Source organism: Physella acuta, unplaced genomic scaffold (genome assembly GCF_028476545.2).
Source record: "Physella acuta isolate Inbredline_101_S28 unplaced genomic scaffold, ASM2847654v3 ptg001368l, whole genome shotgun sequence".
Taxonomy (NCBI): Eukaryota; Metazoa; Mollusca; class Gastropoda; family Physidae; genus Physella; species Physella acuta.
Genome location: NW_026732883.1, coordinates 193,497 through 211,482, shown reverse-complemented (window position 1 = coordinate 211,482; position 17,986 = coordinate 193,497). Strand labels below are relative to the sequence as shown.

The following is a 17,986-nucleotide window of genomic DNA, read 5'->3' as shown; positions in this document are numbered from 1 at the left end:
ACTAATACGCGCATAACCACAATAATAGATAAACATTTTATTTAGACCCATCAACATTGAGACATCACTGTCTGTAGCCTACATGAGAACATCACTGTTTATAACCTACCTGAGAACATCGTTACCTCTAACCTCAGACAAGATAGCAACTGTCCAAAACACTCCTGTAGATGTGATGTACATATACAGGTCATTGACCCAATTGTACCTGTCGGCCATCATGGCCCGGGTCGTGTAGATTGTAATCAAAGTTGGAACAAAGAGGCCAACGTTACAGAGGACAATGATGGCCAGAGGGACAACCATGGATACTACTGGGGAAGGGAATAATCAGGTCTCTTTTAAATAAGGTATATACATTTGAATAGACTATATATTTTATATTATTTTACTTGCCATAAATTAAACATCGTATTCATGTAAACATACTAATTAGAAAAGGCGAGTTTAAGTAACATCGGCCGTTTCCGTATCCAATCGTCGTGTAGCCCGATGTCGCCAAGCTTGACACGACGACCGTGGTGACGATGCTAGCTGGGACAGCCAAGGAGAAGACCACTCGTTTAGTTAATTAACATACACAACTCTTAATGGGTCAAGACAAGGGAGATGACTCGTGTGCTCCTGAATACGGTGAAGGCGTGGAAGGTACAGATGAACGTCCAGACAAACATTCACAGCCACAGGAAGTGGGTGGAGATCCCGATCACCTGACACAGGTAACTGGGGCCGTGCCTGGGGGAGGACAGTTATGTAACAGATGAACCAATTTTTCTCTAATGAGAAGACTGTTAAGTGTATTTTAATTGACAAAAATATTTCTTTCAGGTTCATCTAATGCAGGCACCAAAAGTAATTTTTGTTGGCGTTAGTTGATAATACTTATCAGGACAAAATAACTAAATATTTGCAAAATGGCCGATTATAATTAATTGTGTATTTGGACTGACCCATGTGTTATAATTGTGTCGTTGAAATAATATGCTTAGTTAAAAGAGTAAGTTTATAATCGGGATCAAAAAATTTGATTAGCACGTTAACGACCTATACGTTTATAAATAAATATATCATAGAGATTCACACTCCGAATCTCATCTGAATGTCTTCTTCATTGTACGAAACCTATCTATAGTTAGGCTTTCATGTAGACATTGCCATCACCGTCAGTGTCAGTGTCTGACCTCTACGATTAGCATTAAACAAATCAGTACTTTAAAAATGTGTCAAAGGTCAATTGCAAAATATCATCCAGAAAAACACATAACCGGGAAAATAGTTAAATGAAAGCTTGTGTTAAAAGTGTCTTTTCAATATTCTTTTCGCTTTATTCTTTTTATATCTTCAATTCCCTCCCCTCCCCCCCCCCCCCCCGACACCCACCCACCCAAGTTCATAGTTACTCTGAACCGCAGGACTGATTGAAAAACCGAAACTTCCATTTCTAATTTACTTCCTACAAGAGCTGAACACTTAAAGCACTGAATTCAGCAAGCCCTATCAGAATCACTGACTCGCTCTATCAACGGAGACCGAGGGTATGTATAGCTCTATTTCTTAGAACATTCTATACTATTTATTGGCTTGTGACAACGGTTAGTTCATAGCAAAGGCTAGCGCTTACTTTTAGTAACTAGCAAATAGCTAAATAATTGCTTTTAACGTTGTGTACAGGATAGTAGTAAAAATTTGTTAGTTGAAATCATTTTAATGTCAAACTGCTGTCAAATTTCAAGGTTTAAAAACCTGCGATTGGCTACAGTTTAACACCTTAAAGTTTTGGTTTTTACTTGGAATGATTACCGTGTATTTTCACTCTATGATTTTACTCACCCTTCAGATGTTTGTGCTGGCTATCTTCGCTCTGACCTTGACATTGGCATCTGCCACCCTGGAGGCCAACTGGCTCATCTTCAAGGCCAAGCACAACAAGACGTACTCGTCTTTCGAAGACGGGTACCGTCGATACATCTGGCAGACAAACCTGAAGAAGATCGAGGAACATAACGAGCTGTATAGGATGGGGATCAAAAGCTTTTATCTGCAGGAGAATAAATATGCTGATATGGTGAGATGGGGGATAACTGTGTTGGTATTGTAAGGGGAAATAAATATGCTGATATAGCAACATGGGAGATTATTGTTCTGAAATTGTTAGGGAAAAAAGCTAATATGGTAAGATGGAAGATAAATATGCTGATATTCTAAAGGGAAATAAATATGCTGATAGTACACCCCATGTACACCCCACGGAAGTACTAATTTACGCTATTTCCGATTTCTCAAAAAACGCATGTAAATTTATAAAGTACTAATAATATCCCGCACTTTTATACACATTTTATTAGGCGTTCACTTGGTGTGGGACGTAGTAGTCTAGCGGTCTAGCGGTAGAGAGCTGGACTGCTACGTTAGTCTCGAGTTCGAATCCGAGTTCAAGTCAGTAGACCGTCCCTGAGTCCACCCAACTCTGATGGGTACCTAACTCCTGTTAGGGAAAGTAAAGGCGGCTGGGCATAGTGCTGACCACACTATCTCTTCATATGCCGAGGTCACAGAAACAAGTGAACTCTACTTCACTTGCACCATAGACCGTCAGGTTTGAAAGGGAAAGTTTTCACTTGGTGTGCAAATCTTTTTTTTTTACGAGATTCTATTCTTTTATAAAAAGTTTAAGTAATTAAAAATGGATAACAAATATTGTCTACGTCCTGAGTTGCCATCCCTCGTAATTTTATATTAGAATATTCGAGAAAGTTTAGGGGAGATCACTCCCGGTTTATTACTCTTCAGATACACGTAGGCTACAAAACTGATTATCTTTGTAAAATATGTTCATTATTTTCCTACTTGATTATGCTGAAGTGTAAAATTGTTGTGTATTTTATCAGACCAGCGAAGAGTTCACCAAAACTATGAACCGTCTCCGGATCACAGTGGAACCCGGTAACCTCACCACAGGTTCATTCAAGCTCGACCTGCCGTCGTCAGTCGACTGGCGACAGAAGGGCGTGGTCACCGGTGTCAAAGATCAAGGTGATTGCGGGTCATGCTGGGCTTTCTCCACGACCGGGTCAATCGAAGGTCAACATGCCCTGGCCACTGGCGTACTCGTTAGCCTGTCCGAATCTAATTTAGTTGATTGCTCGACAGGTAGGGAAATGTGGAAAATATTTTTAAACCGAAACAATTTTTGATAAAAATAAAACTTAATTTTTTTTTACCATTTTACAATTCCTTCTTAGTTATCAAGAAAAGTACCAATAGACACTCCCTTTAAAATTATGAGTATATTATTAAAAAAAATATTTCTAATGTGCTTTAATTGCCCCCACTGTTTACAGAAAACGATGGATGCGAAGGTGGATGGATGTCGAAAGCTTTTGCTTACGTCATCCATAATAACGGTATTGATAGAGAGGCCAGTTATCCTTATACGCCAAAGGTAGGAAACTATAGATTATTGAATTTGATGCACATGTAGGAAATTATAGATTAGTGAACTGAGTGAATTATATATTTTTTAATATTTATGAAAATTATATGTATCATCAAGTGTATATAAGTGTTTATTAGGTATTGTTTGTTTGCTTATGAAAAAAGTGACAATGAAATCTTTAAATAAAAGGTTTTTTTTTAATAAAACATAAAAATTGTGCAATTTTTAAATCTGATTTGTTCTTGTTTTGTTTTTTTCCCCAGCAAGGTACTTGTGCTTTTTCAAGCGCGGCAGTGGGGGCAAAAATCAGCTCCTACAAAACTATTCTAAGGGGCAACGAGCTCGCTTTACAACAGGCTGTGGCTGGGGTATGTAAAGGCCTCGATAGTTATGTCTTTTGGTTGATGGCAGGTCTGTTTAAAAACTCATTAGGCTGAATTATTCATTAAAAATAATTCCATTGTAAGACAAGCTGCCTTGGTTCTAAATATTTACACAAACGCATGTGCATATTTTACACACTTTGAATCCTGTCTTTAAGGTTGGTTCTCTGTTAAGTTTAGGAATTGGTTCATTGATAGGTCTTGAGCAAGTGTATGGTACGATTAAAGCTTGAGTTAGGTCTACAGCAGAGGTTGGAGCTAAAAAGCAGGTTAAAATTTAGGTTATACTGCAGCAAATCTGTCGAGATGGTAAAAAGATTGTAATAATTTTTTACTTTCTCGTATATACGTAGTATAGAGAAAGTATTGTAATCGTGCAAAAAAAAATCGAGATTTTTACAAATCTCGACGTTTTACACCTCACTGATACGGAAAAACATAATTTTGCAATCTTGTCCGTATGTCTGTGTGTGTGTGTGTGTGTGTGTGTGTGTCTGTGTGTCTGTGTGTCTGTGTGTAAACACGATTACTTGAGTACCATTACAGCTAGGTTGATGAAATTTCATATATAAGTATTATATCAAAATCGTAGATCCGTATCAACTTTTGAGCGATTTCCGATAACCGGAAGTGGTACTTTTTCTACTTTGAATTTTTCAAAAGCCTATAACTTGAGTACTAAGTAAGATAGACAAATGAAATTTCACATGTAAGTAAAAGATCTAATTCTCTACCTTCTGTCAAATTTTGAGTAATTTCCGTTGATCGGAAGTACTAATTTACGCTATTTCCGATTTCTCAAAAAACGCATGTAAATTTATAAAGTACTAATAATATTGCGCACTATTACGCGCATTTGGTTTTGGTGCTTGCTTGGTGCGCATTTTTTTTCTACTAGATTTTATTCTATTTTTAAAAGTTTAAGTAAACAAAAATCATGTCTATATTCCGAGTTGACATCCCACGTAGTATTATATTAGAATATTCGAGAAAGTTTAGGGGAGATCACTCCCGGTTTATTTTTTACTAGGAAGTGGTCCATACCTTGACTTTATATGGAAGGTTTTATGTGTAATATAGATACTACATTGCCCATAGAGTCTATTACACGTAGGGTCGATACACTTTTCTGTAGACATCTTTTAACGTTTATTTGACAAGTCGGGCCCATCAACATTGCTATAGATGCCAATCACCCTTTCAAATTCAGTGTTGCTATAGACGCCAATCACCCTTTTATATTTTCACTTGACAGGTCGGGCCCATCAGCGTTGCTATAGACGCCAGTCACCAGTCCTTCCAGCTGTATGGTGGAGGTGTGTACTCAGAGCCTGCGTGCTCCAGCACATCACTCGATCATGGGGTGCTGGCAGTGGGTTATGGAACAGACGGCGCTCAGGACTACTGGATTGTCAAAAACAGGTATTTAAAACAGTTGTTTTTGAATTAGCTTCAGTTGGGGTTTCTATAAATGTGGGGTTTTTTTGCATGTGGGGGTCTATACATGTTTTTGTTTTTTATCTGGTGTAATATTTCTGTTTTTAAATGTGGGGTCTTGTTTTTTTCCACAGCTGGGGTGTATCTTGGGGACTGAGCGGCTACATCAAGATGATCAGAAACAAGAACAATAATTGTGGAATAGCCTCATCTGCTCTGTACCCCATCGTTTAAAAATCACGAGAATCCCTCTCATTGAAATAGTTTTCTCACTTTTCCTAAATCTTTACCTAATATATTTTATATTGCTAACAACCACAATACTAAATTCTTACTCCCTATAACTTATCTAGCTAACAACCACAATACTAAATTCTTACTTCCTATAACTTACCTTACTATCACACACAAACCTATGCTTTCCTATTAAGCAAATATCTATTTTGGTTTATTTAAAACTTTCCATGACATAGCTTATTGCAGAATTATTTGCATAATACAATTATAGTGGTAAAGTTAAGCCAAATGCAGCTAGTTGTAAACTGTATATTTATTTAATTAAAAATGAATGTATCTAATTTTTGTTAATTTTTCTGTTTTTATTTATATTTGTGATTTTAATATAAATTTAGAAAAAAAAGGTTTTTATCAATTATTATTAAAAATACTTGACTGTTGAGACGGCCTTCGTGAGTGGGTTAAGTGCGGTAAATTCTGGTAATAAAATATAATTTGTTTATTTGTTCTACGTGTCAATGATACCAGTTTGTATTGTACGCTTTCGGTTTCGTTTTCCATTCAGGCCCAGTGTTTTCGGGAACGTTTTAACAACACATGAGATGATATCGCTCTAAAATAGTATGATGTATTTGTAAGCATCCATGTTACTGAACGTTATTTATTTCATTTTGATCAGCTCACTGCATTATCCGCCTGTTTCACTACCTCTACCATCGTTAAACCTGTTCATTCTTCCGATGTCTTCGCCGTATCGAAAATACGTAACGATGATATGTAACATGTCCAAACTGTTTGACTTTTGAGCTTTCGTTTCTTAACGGTTGTCACCATGTGATCTTAATGACCTTTTGATCCATTCATCCTGTTACACATATCTGAACTGGTTTCAATCCCAATATTATTGTTTTTCTTGAATCAATTCAATATTTTTTCTAAGAACGTAATTTTCTTTTTAAAAACAAAAAACAAACAAAAATTATCAAAAACAAGATTTACATTGACTTTATTATAACATTTATGATACTTCTGGGGGCAAAATATGTAAGTGGCTAAACGCGTTATTACATTGAGTCGCCGAGTGTGAGGTGACGTGAACATTGCTTAAAACAAACATAAATATGCTGTTAAGAATATTTCAGGGTCCAGGAGTAATCTCAACCAGGGCTCCCGCTTCGATTCGAGTATAGTGAGGGACACATACACACTGTGTGGGGTGGGTGTGGGTGGGAGTGTTCGGTGGTATTAGAAACCCGTCGTTCAAATAGTTGTGTAGAGGAGCAGATGGAAATCCTTTCGACCAGTTAAATATTTAACTTCCCCCTTCTCCCTCAGTGTGCGCTGCTATTCATATCACTTCTGCGTTGAGAAGAAGATATGCCTTGGCCCCAATACTTCCGTGTCGTAAACATGTCGTTCAATAACTACCTTTAGACTTTCTGCTACCAATTTTTATCAGATCTCGACGTTAGGGAAAACACGGAAATAGTTTGTTTCGAAATAGAATTGAAAACTAGAAGAAGTATTTTATGTATTCATATTACACCCCCAACATCGTTGTCTTTAACAATAAATTACTTCCTCTAGAAAACCGTTTTACTAATTCGTAAAAGAATTGCTCTTTAAAGGCATTATAAAAGATTTTAGGGGCCTTGTAGAGACTTTATAGAGGAATACTTTTTGTAAATGCATTCTATCCAGATTCTAGAAAAATTACTAGTAAAAATCTAGTTTTAAGGAATATCGTAGTAACTAATTACAATTCTAGATTGAATATTCTCTATAACAGTTTCTCTAGTGGTTATCCACATTTTTGAAATTATGTTAAAATTAACCATCCCCCCTCCCCACCCCCAATAAATATTAACAACGTGTGACCTACTTAGGTCCAGTAATGTTTTATTTTGACATTGTATAATACCTTATATGGATTGATGGTGCAACTACCGAAATTTTTCCACTGTCTTATTAAGGGTGTCTAGGACCCAGAAATTTTCCATCAAGATCTGATTGATTAATTCTGATCAGATGACCATCCCGACCAATGGCTACATGAGTTGAGGATAACCTCCCCTGTTGCATAAGTCTTTATCTGGATCGCAGACACGCAACACGAGGCAGTCTACCTTGATCAAACGGTCTATTAAGACCAAGCCGTCCATTTTGTCCGGCAATAGATTCTGACCATTTGAACGTGAGAGAACTTAAGTCCTGTGTGTGCTATGCTTTCTCAAGTTGTTTTAGTCTTCTAGTATAATATTACTTGACGCCAAGTGATTCATGAAGCTATAACAGTGTTGTGTGACCTGTGGCTATTTTTATACAGTGTTGAAATCTGTGATAGTGTTTTTTCTTACGCTTTGTAAGTTGGGTTTTGTCATTTTATAAATTAAATATTTTATCTAGTTTAACCTTGTGTTCTGCCACAACTGTGTTCGCTTATTAAAGGTTGTATGCAGATTGGATGAGTTTTAACTTCAATAGTATCACTAGTTTTCCCTAGACGTCGAATTCGAGCCCTAGTGTGTTGTTGAGTTAGTGTTCATTCATTTAGGCTGTAAGTCATTTGCATATAACCCCGAAAAAGAATCCGGGGACGTTCACCATCTATCTGGCTGATAGATAGGTAAACGTTACAAACGGTACACTTCTTCGAAATTAAAAAAAAGCATACATTTTAAAAAAAATCATTTTTACATGGCTATTATATGATATATATATATATATATATATATATATATATATATATATATATATATATATATATATATATATATATATATATATATATATATATATATATATATATATAAAGTAAACTCATCACAAGCCGTGCTTTTTATTGCATCGTAGTGTCTTATTATAGGTATTCGAGTAAGGTTTGTTTATATAACGACTTACATTTATTTTATATTAACTTTTACTCTTTGCATAATGTAAAGAAAATATTAAATTGCTAAAACATATTAAAATGATTAATGTCAAATATCATTTTCATTTAGATTCGTAGAAAAAGTGCATGCATTTTAATAATAATAGGGTCGAAAAAACGAATTATTTAAACTTTTTGTAATTTTCCAAGGAAGGTAATTTAAAAATAAATGTAACTTTTTTTTGGTTATGTTTGTGTTGTGTTTGTGTTTGTGCTGTGTTTGTGTTGTGTTTATGTTGTGTTTGTGTTGCGTTTGTGTTGCGTTTGTGTTGTGTTTGTGTTGTGTTTGGTTGTGTTTGTGCTGCGTTTGTGTTGTGTTTAGTTTTGTTCTGTTCCCAAGTCAGTACATTTAAAAGATATATATATATATATATATATATATATATATATATATATATATATATATATATATATATATATATATATATATATATATAACGACAACAACCTTGCTTAAAAAGGAAACACTTGCTGTGATGGGGGGGGGGTAATATATACGTTCTGGTCTATGTATCTATATTCTGAATACTGCTATTAAGGAGGACTGGAACACTCTTATTTTTCCGCAGACACTAATTAACGATATTAACAACTTCGTTCATGAAATAACATTAACTTTATTATAACACACTTACAGATCTATAACACAATATCAAAATACGTCCGTCTTCTACTTTGGCTAACCCCCAACAAACTTAACTGCTGCTTCCTACGTTATCGGTACATTGTCGCGTCATGCTCACGTCACACTCACGTTACAAATATTTTATCAAACACGCGCGCAATACTCTCGCACCAAATCGTCTACCGTCAAATTCACACCGTCCTAAGTAACCTCTACTAGCCTAGTCTTATTCCATATTCCTACGCTTTGACACTTGCCTTTTGTTTTATTAAATTCAGTTTCTTTTTTGCAACTTTATAATATTTTTATTTAGAATTTTCAAAAAAGCTCTCTTTTTTATTTTTGGTAATCTGAGCATTGTCAATTCAATGTTTTCTTACATTTAGAAATGGGGTCATTTATAATTGATGTTACGCTTTTTTGGACGATTTTTACCCCCCCCCCCCCTTCCCCTCCGTCACACATCGGCACGAAAAACCAGACCCCCTCCCCCTTAAAATGAAGTCACATCTCTGACTACAATCCCCCTAAAATTACTGTTGTTTTTTTTAAGCGATATTTTTCACAAATCTTGTCTGAACTCTGTCAACAGAGTGTTTTAATCAATTTCTATTACAATATACTAAAACAGCTTTCTAAAACGCGAAATAACGGCTAAAATTTGTTTTCTAGCATTGCTTTTTACTTTCTCGTATATACGAAGTATAGAGAAAGTCTTGTAATCGTGCAAAAATAAAATCGAGATTTTTACTAATCTCGACGTTTTACCCCTCACTGATACGGAAAAACATAATTTTGCAATCTTGTCGGTATGTCAGTGTGTGTGTGTGTGTGTCAGTCTGTCTGTGTCTAAACACGATAACTTGAGTACCGTTATAGCTAGGTTGAAGAAATTTCATATATAGGTATTTTATCAAAATCGTAGATCCGTATCAACTTTTGAGCGATTTCCGATAACCGGAAGTGGTACTTTTTCAAAAGCCTATAACTTAAGTACTATTTCAGATAGATAAATGAAATTTCACATGTAAGTTAAAGATCTAATTCTCTACCTTTTTTAAAATTTTGAGTAATTTCCGTCAACCGGAAGTACTAATTTACGCTATTTCCGATTTCTCAAAAAACGCATGTAAATTTATAAAGTACTAATAATATTGCCCACTATTATGCACATTTTGTTTTGGCGTTCGCTTGGTGCGCAATTCTTTTTTTCTATGAGATTCTATTCTATTTTTAAAAGTTGAAGTAATTAAAAACCATATTCTATATTCCATAGTCTATATTCCAAGTTATATAAGAATATTCGAGAAATTTTAGGGGAGATCAATCCCGGTTTATTTATAATGCATAAGTGTGACGTCACACCATCTGAACCACCCTCCCCCTCATCACACACCGTCACAAAATTACGGACCCCCCCCCCCCCCTGCCATCTTCGACTGTGACGTCATTTATAGTCTACTCAAATAAATCATAAAATCTATTAATTGCAGACAAGTGCAATGTTTCATCATACGTTGGCTAAGCTTACTTATATCTAGAACACATCTAAATAATAGATGGTTTGGAACAGTGCATTTGATGTAGTCGTGAGATGATGTATGGCATCTGATGATGGTGTGGGGATAGGGGAGGTGGTTTTAGTTTGTCAACCAATCACTCATAGCTAACCTAAATTCCAACCACGTGTTATTGGTTTACAAGATCAGAGTTAGAAAGCTAATGTATTCGGTGTACTAGGTAGTGTGTGTTTTGTTTATTACGTGAACATTCATATTGAAACTGTAGCCTACTGGGGGCCATATAAACAACATAGAACATTGAGATAAAGACATCATCAGAACAAGGTAACAAAACATACAAAGATGAATAAAAAACACTTGGAAAAAAAAGCAATGCATGATAACAGAGACGACTAGACATATTAAAACACTGAAACACAAAAACCTGAATTTTTTTTTATAATTTTGGGAAAAAAATGCATTCTAAAACTTAAGACTATTATAAATAAAAATTTGGATAATTTAATTTATTTGATCAAATTTCAATATTCTATACACACTGCTAAATATCTAGAAGGTTTGATCAAAAGAAAAGGGTCATTTGTTCAGTTAGACACCGATGTCATATTCTCTTTTCGTTGAAGAACCCTCTTGTAGTACAGCAGTATGACTCGTCTATTTGCAACACAGGACGTGAAGATGGCAACTCCTTGTAAACCGTTCAACACTATGGAGATATACCTGTGGGATAAAGACAGGGGGATTATCTGCAACACTGTGGAAATATACCTGTGGGGTGTACAAAGGGTGACTGTCCAAATCATGATTAAAATGTAGACATATTCCAAACTCAAACACTTTGTTACTATATTTATATACACAGACACACCTCATCTACTAAAAATAAAAAAAATTACTGTCAAAAACTGAAACACAAAAAAAAAAAAAATACAATAATAAATTTTAGATGTATTCAATAGTAAAAAAGTAGAGATAAATAGTCATACACACTAATACACGCACAACTACAACAACAGTTCAATTAACTCGTAGATGCACACACTTACACATATTTATTGAAAATGGACCCATCAACACTGACACATCACTGCCTTAACTTACCTGAGAACATCTCTGCCTGTAATCTACATGAGATCATTACTGTCTGTAACCTACCTGAGAACATAACTGTCTGTAATCTACATGAGAACATTACTGTCTGTAACCTACCTGAGAACATCACTGTAACCTACCTGAGAACATCACTGTAACCTACCTGAGAACATCAACGTCTATAACCTTTACGGAGAACATCACTGTAACCTACCTGAAAAAATCACTGTCTATTACCTACCTGAGAACAGCACAAGACAGCAACTGTCCAAAAAGCTCCCGTAGATGTTGACAGCTTGATGTACATGTAGAGGTCATTGACCCGATTGTACCTGTCGACCATCATGGCCCTGATCGTGTAGATTGTAATCAAAGTTGGAACAGAGAGGCCAACGTTACAGAGGACAATGATGGCCAAAGGGCCAACCATAGATACCACTGGGGAAGGGAAGAATTAGGCCTCTTTAAAATAAGGTATTATTATATTCGTATATTCTACATGTTATATTATTTAAATTACCATGAATTAAACATCATACACATGCAAACATACTGATAAGAAACGGCGAGTCCAAGTAACATCGGCCATTTCCGTATATAATCGTCGTGTAGCCCGATGTCGCCAAGCTTGACACGACGACCGTGGTGACGATGCTGGCTGGGACAGCCAAGGAGAAGACAACTCGTTTAGTTAACATACACAACTCTTCATTGGACGAGACAAGGGAGACGACTCGTATGCTCCTGAATACGGTGAAGGCGTGGAAGGTACAGATTAACGTCCAGACAAACATCCACAGCCACAGAAAGTGGGTGGAGATCCCGATCACCTGACACATGTAACTGGGGCCGTGCCTGGGGGGGGGGGGGATGATGACAGTTATATAACAGAAAAATATTTTAACTATTTAAAGTACAACAAACGTAAATATCATAGGCAAAGATGATCCAATTTTTCTCCCAACGAGAAAAGTGTTAAGATTTTTTTTATGAAAAAAAAATTATTCTTCAAGGTTCTTCTAATGAAGGCACCAAAAGTCATTTCGTTGGCGTTAATTAAAAATACTTATCAGGAAAAGAGAACTAAATATGGGAACAATGGCCGCTTATATCTAAAAAAAATTATTTAGACTAACCCGTGTTTTATAACTGTGTCATTTAAATAATTCATTTAGTTTAAAGAGTTAGGTTTATAATCGGGATCAAAAAATTTGATTAGCACGATAAAGACTAATAAGTTTATAAATAAATATGTCATAGAGAATCGCATCTGATTGTCTTCCTCATTGCACGAAACCTATCTATAGCTAGCCTGTCATGTAGACATATCCATCGCCGTCATTTTCTGACCTCTACGATTAGCATAAAAGAAATCAGCACTTTAAAAATGTGTCAAAGGTCAATTGCAAAATGTCATCCAGAAAAACACTTAACCCGGAACCTAGTTCAATTAAAGCTTGTGTTAAAACGTCTGTGCTCAAATGTTCTCTAAACATTTTTATTTCCTTGTTTTCGCTAAACTTTACATTACCCTCTAATTGAAGAAATATTTTCTGGATTTTTAAATTCGACTAAATTAATTTCTCTGTGTAATTTTAATATACTCTTTTCGCTTTATTCTTTTTTTTTCAACACCCCCTTCCCACACACACACACACACACACACACACACACACACACACACACACACACACACACACACACACACACACACACTTGTTTATTACTCAGAAACGCAGGACTCATTTAAAAAAAAAGAAACATCTATTTCTGATTCACTTCCTAGAAGAACTGGACACTGAAACAACTGAATTCAAAAACTATCAGAATCACTGGCTCGCTCTACCAACGGAGAACGAAGGTATGTTTAGTTCTATTTCTTATAACTTTCTTTACTGTTTATTGGACTGTAACAACAGTTAGTTCATAGAGCTTAATGTTAATAATTAGCAATGTTAAACTAGCTAAATAATTGCCTTTAACGTTGTGTACATGATAGTATTTAAAGTTTGTGAGTTAAAATCATTTTTATTTAAAATTGCTGTCAAATTTCAAGGTTTAAAAATCTGCGATTGGCTACAGTTTAACACCTTAAAGTTTTGGTTTGTACTTGGAAAGATTACCGTGTATTTTCACTCTGTGATTTTACTCGCCCCTCAGATGTTTGTGCTGGCTATCTTCGCTCTGACCTTGACATTGGCATCTGCGACTCTGGAGGCCAACTGGCTCATCTTCAAGGCCAAGCACAACAAGACGTACTCGTCTTTCGAAGACGGGTACCGTCGTTACATCTGGCAGACGAACCGGAAGAAGATCGAGGAACATAACAAGCTGTATAGGCTAGGGATCAAAAGCTTTTATCTGCAGGAGAATAAATATGCTGATATGGTGAGATGGGGGATAACTGTGTTGACATTTTATGGGGAAATAAATGTGGTTGTTTTATAAAATGGGAAAAATATGCTTATTAAGAGGAGATAAATATGCAGGTGTTCACTGGTGGTGAGCGGGGGTAGGAATTTTAACTTGTGAAGAATTTTTAAGAGAGGCGAATCATATACGCTGAGGGTGATGGGTAGAGGGTGTGTAGTGTTGATTGTGTGATATGTTGATGATATGATGGGTTGATGGTGTGAAAAGTTGATCATATGATGGGTTGATGGTTTCATAAGTTGATGGTGTGATTGTGTGATGGGTTAATGACGTGTAACTGATTGTTTGTACAACATACGTCTATTTAATAATAATACAATTTTTTTTAATATGAGTTAATTTTGATGAAATTGACATGATAAGAGAAGTAGATTTAATGCCAAATCGCGATGTGAGATTGTATGATTTTTTTCAGCTGGCTTGGTAAATAGTGGGAGTTTTTGCCTATAGGTAGCGTTTCCTTAATGTTAAAAAAAAATGGGTATTTATAAAGATACTTGAGGACAGCAAGTATGCAGATAGGTAGCTGGGGTCGGCAATATATTATTTCCTTAACATATAGAGTTTACCTGTTTTTGTTATTACCTCGGTATTCGACGGAATTCTGTTTTCGACCTCGAGTCTGTACTTTCACCAAAACGAGTTAGGTATCTATTAGTGCTGAGTGAATCATCTTTAGGACATAGCGACCGAACTCGAGACGTCTGTGCTAGCTATTAATCTCTACCACTCGACCACACCAATACAAATAGCTGATAATGTAAACCAAAGTACAAAGTGTCAACGTTTCTTTCCCTAAGTAAGTTCCATTTTTATTCTTCAGATACACGTAGGCTACAACACTGATTATCATTGTAAAATATGTTCATTATTTTCCCTCTTGATTACGCTGAAGAGTAAAATTGTTGTGTGTTTTATCAGACCAGCGAAGAGTTCACCAAAACTATGAACCGTCTCCGGATCACAGTGGAACCCGGTAACCTCACCACAGGTTCATTCAAGCTCGACCTGCCGTCGTCAGTCGACTGGCGACAGAAAGGCGTGGTCACCGGTGTCAAAGATCAAGGTGATTGCGGGTCATGCTGGGCTTTCTCCACGACCGGGTCAATCGAAGGTCAACATGCCCTGGCCACTGGCAAACTCGTTAGCCTGTCCGAATCTAATTTAGTTGATTGCTCGACAGGTAGGGAAAAGTGGAAAATATTTTTAAACCGAAACAATTTTTGATAAAAATAAAACTTAATTTTTTTTTTACCATTTTACAATTCCTTTTTACTTATCAAGAAAAGTACCAATAGACACTCACTTTAAAATTATGAGTATATTATTTAAAAAAATATTTCTAATGTGCTTTAATTGCCCCCACTGTTTACAGAAAACGATGGATGCGAAGGTGGATGGATGTCGAAAGCTTTTGCTTACGTCATCCATAATAACGGTATTGATAGAGAGGCCAGCTATCCTTATACGCCAAAGGTAGGAAACTATAGATTATTGAATTTGATGTGTCGCATGTAGGAAATTATAGATTAGTGAACTGAGTGAATTATATATATATATTTTAATATTTATGAAAAACAAATGTATCATTAAGTTTATATAAATGTTTATCAGGTATTGTTTATTTGCTTAGGAAAAAAGTGACAATGAAATCTTTAATTAAAAGTTTTTTAATAAAACACATAAAAATTGTTCAATTTTTAAATTTGATTTGTTCTTGTTTTATTTTTTTCCCCCAGCAAGGTACCTGCGCTTTTTCAAGCGCGGCAATGGGGGCAAAAATCAGCTCCTACAAAACTATCCTAAGGGGCAGCGAGCTTGCTTTACAACAGGCTGTGGCTGGGGTATGTAACGGCCTCGATAGTTATGTCTTTTTAGAAACTCATTAGGCTGAATTATTCATTAAAAATAATTCCATTATAAGACAAGCTGGCTTGGTTCTAATTATTTACACAAACGCATGCATATATTTTACACACTTTGAATCATGTGTTTAGGGTCAGTTCTATGTTAAGTTTAGGACTAGGGCCATGGATAGGTCTTGAGCAAGTGAATGGTACGATTAAAGCTTGAGTTAGGTTTATAGTAGAGCTACAAGCAGGTTAAGGTTTAGATTATACTGCAGCAAAGCTGTCGAGATGGTAAAAAGATAGTAATAATTGTTTTTTACGAGATCAAGGAAGTAGTCCATACTTTGACTTTATATGGAAGGCTTTGGGTGTAATATGGGTAATACATTTCCCATAGAGTATATTAGACGTAGGGTCGATACACTTTTCTGTAGACATCTTTAAATGAAGGCTTTGGGTGTAATATAGGTACTACATTGTCATTGAGTCTATTGCACGTAGGGTTTATACACTTTTCTGTAGACATCTTTGAACGTTTATTTGACAAGTTGGGCCCATCAATATTGCTATAGACCTCAGTCACCCTTTCAACGTTAGAGTTGTTATAGACCCCAATTACTCTTTCATATTTTCATTTGTCATGTCGGGCCCATCAGCATTGCTATAGACGCAAATCACCCTTTCATATTCAGTGTTGCTATAGACGACAGTCACCCTGTCATAGTTTCCTTTGGCAGGTCGGGCCCATCAGCGTTGCTATAGACGCCAGTCACCAGTCCTTCCAGCTGTATGGTGGAGGTGTGTACTCAGAGCCTGCGTGCTCCAGCACATCACTCGATCATGGGGTGCTGGCAGTGGGTTATGGAACAGATGGCGCTAAGGACTACTGGATTGTCAAAAACAGGTATTTGAAACAGTTGTTTTTGGTTCTGAATTAGCTTCAGGTGGGGTTTCTATGAATGTGGGTTTTCTGCATGTAGAGGTCTATACATGTTTTTGTTTTTACATCGGGTGTCATGTTTTTTTTTCCCACATCCGGAGTAATGTTTTCGTTCTCCACAGCTGGGGTTATGTTTTATTTTATATCTAAGGTAATGTTTTTGTTTTCCACATCAGGGGTCATGTTTTTATTTTCCACAGCTGGGGTGTATCTTGGGGACTGAGCGGCTACATCAAGATGATCAGAAATAAGAACAACAATTGTGGGATAGCCTCATATGCTCTGTACCCCATCGTATAAAGAACATGAGAATCCATCTCGTTAAAATAGTTTGTTCACTTTTCCTAAATCTTTACCCCTTATATTGCTAAAAAATCACAATACTAAATCCTTACCCCCTGAGCTAACCTTGCTATCACACACAAACCTTTGCTTTCCTATTAATCAGAAATCTATTTTGCTTTATTTAAAACTTTCTGTGACGTAGCTTATTGCAGAATTATTTACATGATACAATTACAATGGTACCGTTAAGCCAAATGCACCTATTTGTTAGTTATATATTTATTTCATTAAAAAAGGAATTTATCTAATTTTTGTTAATTTTTATGTTTTTATTTATATTTGTGATTTTAATTTAAATTTACAAAAAAAAAAAAAAAGGTTTTTATCAATTTTTATTAAAAATACTTGACTGTTGAGACGGCCTTCGTGAGTGGGTTAAGTGCGGTAAATTCTTTTTGTGAAATATAATTTGTGTATCTGTTCTACCTGTCGATGATACCAGTTTGTATTCTACGCTTTCGTTTTCGTTTTCTATTGATGACCCAGTGTTTCCGGGCACGTTTTATCAATATGTAATAATATCGCTCTAAAATACGGTTCCCAGAAAGAACCGCAACGGAAAAAAGCGCAACGGAAAAAAGCGCACACGGAAAAAAGCGCAAAGAGAAAAAAGCGCACACGGAAAAAAGCGCAAAGAGAAAAAAGCGCACACAGAAAAAAGCGCAAACGGAAAAAAGCGCAAACAGAAAAAAGCGCACACGGAAAAAAGCGCAAACAGAAAAAGCGCAAACGGAAAAAAGCGTAAACAGAAAA

At 35.9% G+C, this 17,986-nt stretch overlaps 3 protein-coding genes across 3 annotated transcripts; 2 read left to right on the top strand and 1 right to left on the bottom strand.

The window, feature by feature from the left end:
- Window positions 1-1,435: 1,435 nt before the first annotated feature.
- On the top strand, window positions 1,436-5,834 carry LOC131927056 (procathepsin L-like). The gene is made up of 7 exons (XM_059282714.1): window positions 1,436-1,535; window positions 1,838-2,065; window positions 2,889-3,150; window positions 3,342-3,442; window positions 3,700-3,804; window positions 5,075-5,241; window positions 5,391-5,834. The coding sequence occupies exons 2-7, from the start codon at window positions 1,838-1,840 to the stop codon at window positions 5,488-5,490; spliced, it is 963 nt and encodes a 320-aa protein (XP_059138697.1). The 5' UTR covers window positions 1,436-1,535; the 3' UTR covers window positions 5,491-5,834.
- A 5,323-nt stretch (window positions 5,835-11,157) lies between these two features.
- On the bottom strand, window positions 11,158-12,504 carry LOC131927043 (putative adhesion G protein-coupled receptor E4P). Its single transcript, XM_059282699.1, has 4 exons — window positions 12,219-12,504; window positions 11,907-12,103; window positions 11,675-11,697; window positions 11,158-11,293 (listed from the first exon to the last, which is right to left on the bottom strand). The coding sequence occupies exons 1-4, from the start codon at window positions 12,502-12,504 to the stop codon at window positions 11,158-11,160; spliced, it is 642 nt and encodes a 213-aa protein (XP_059138682.1).
- A 644-nt stretch (window positions 12,505-13,148) lies between these two features.
- Window positions 13,149-17,480, top strand: LOC131927055 (procathepsin L). Its single transcript, XM_059282712.1, has 8 exons — window positions 13,149-13,254; window positions 13,452-13,526; window positions 13,826-14,053; window positions 15,020-15,281; window positions 15,474-15,574; window positions 15,838-15,942; window positions 16,686-16,852; window positions 17,089-17,480. The coding sequence occupies exons 3-8, from the start codon at window positions 13,826-13,828 to the stop codon at window positions 17,186-17,188; spliced, it is 963 nt and encodes a 320-aa protein (XP_059138695.1). The 5' UTR covers window positions 13,149-13,254; window positions 13,452-13,526; the 3' UTR covers window positions 17,189-17,480.
- The last annotated feature ends 506 nt before the right edge of the window (window positions 17,481-17,986 follow it).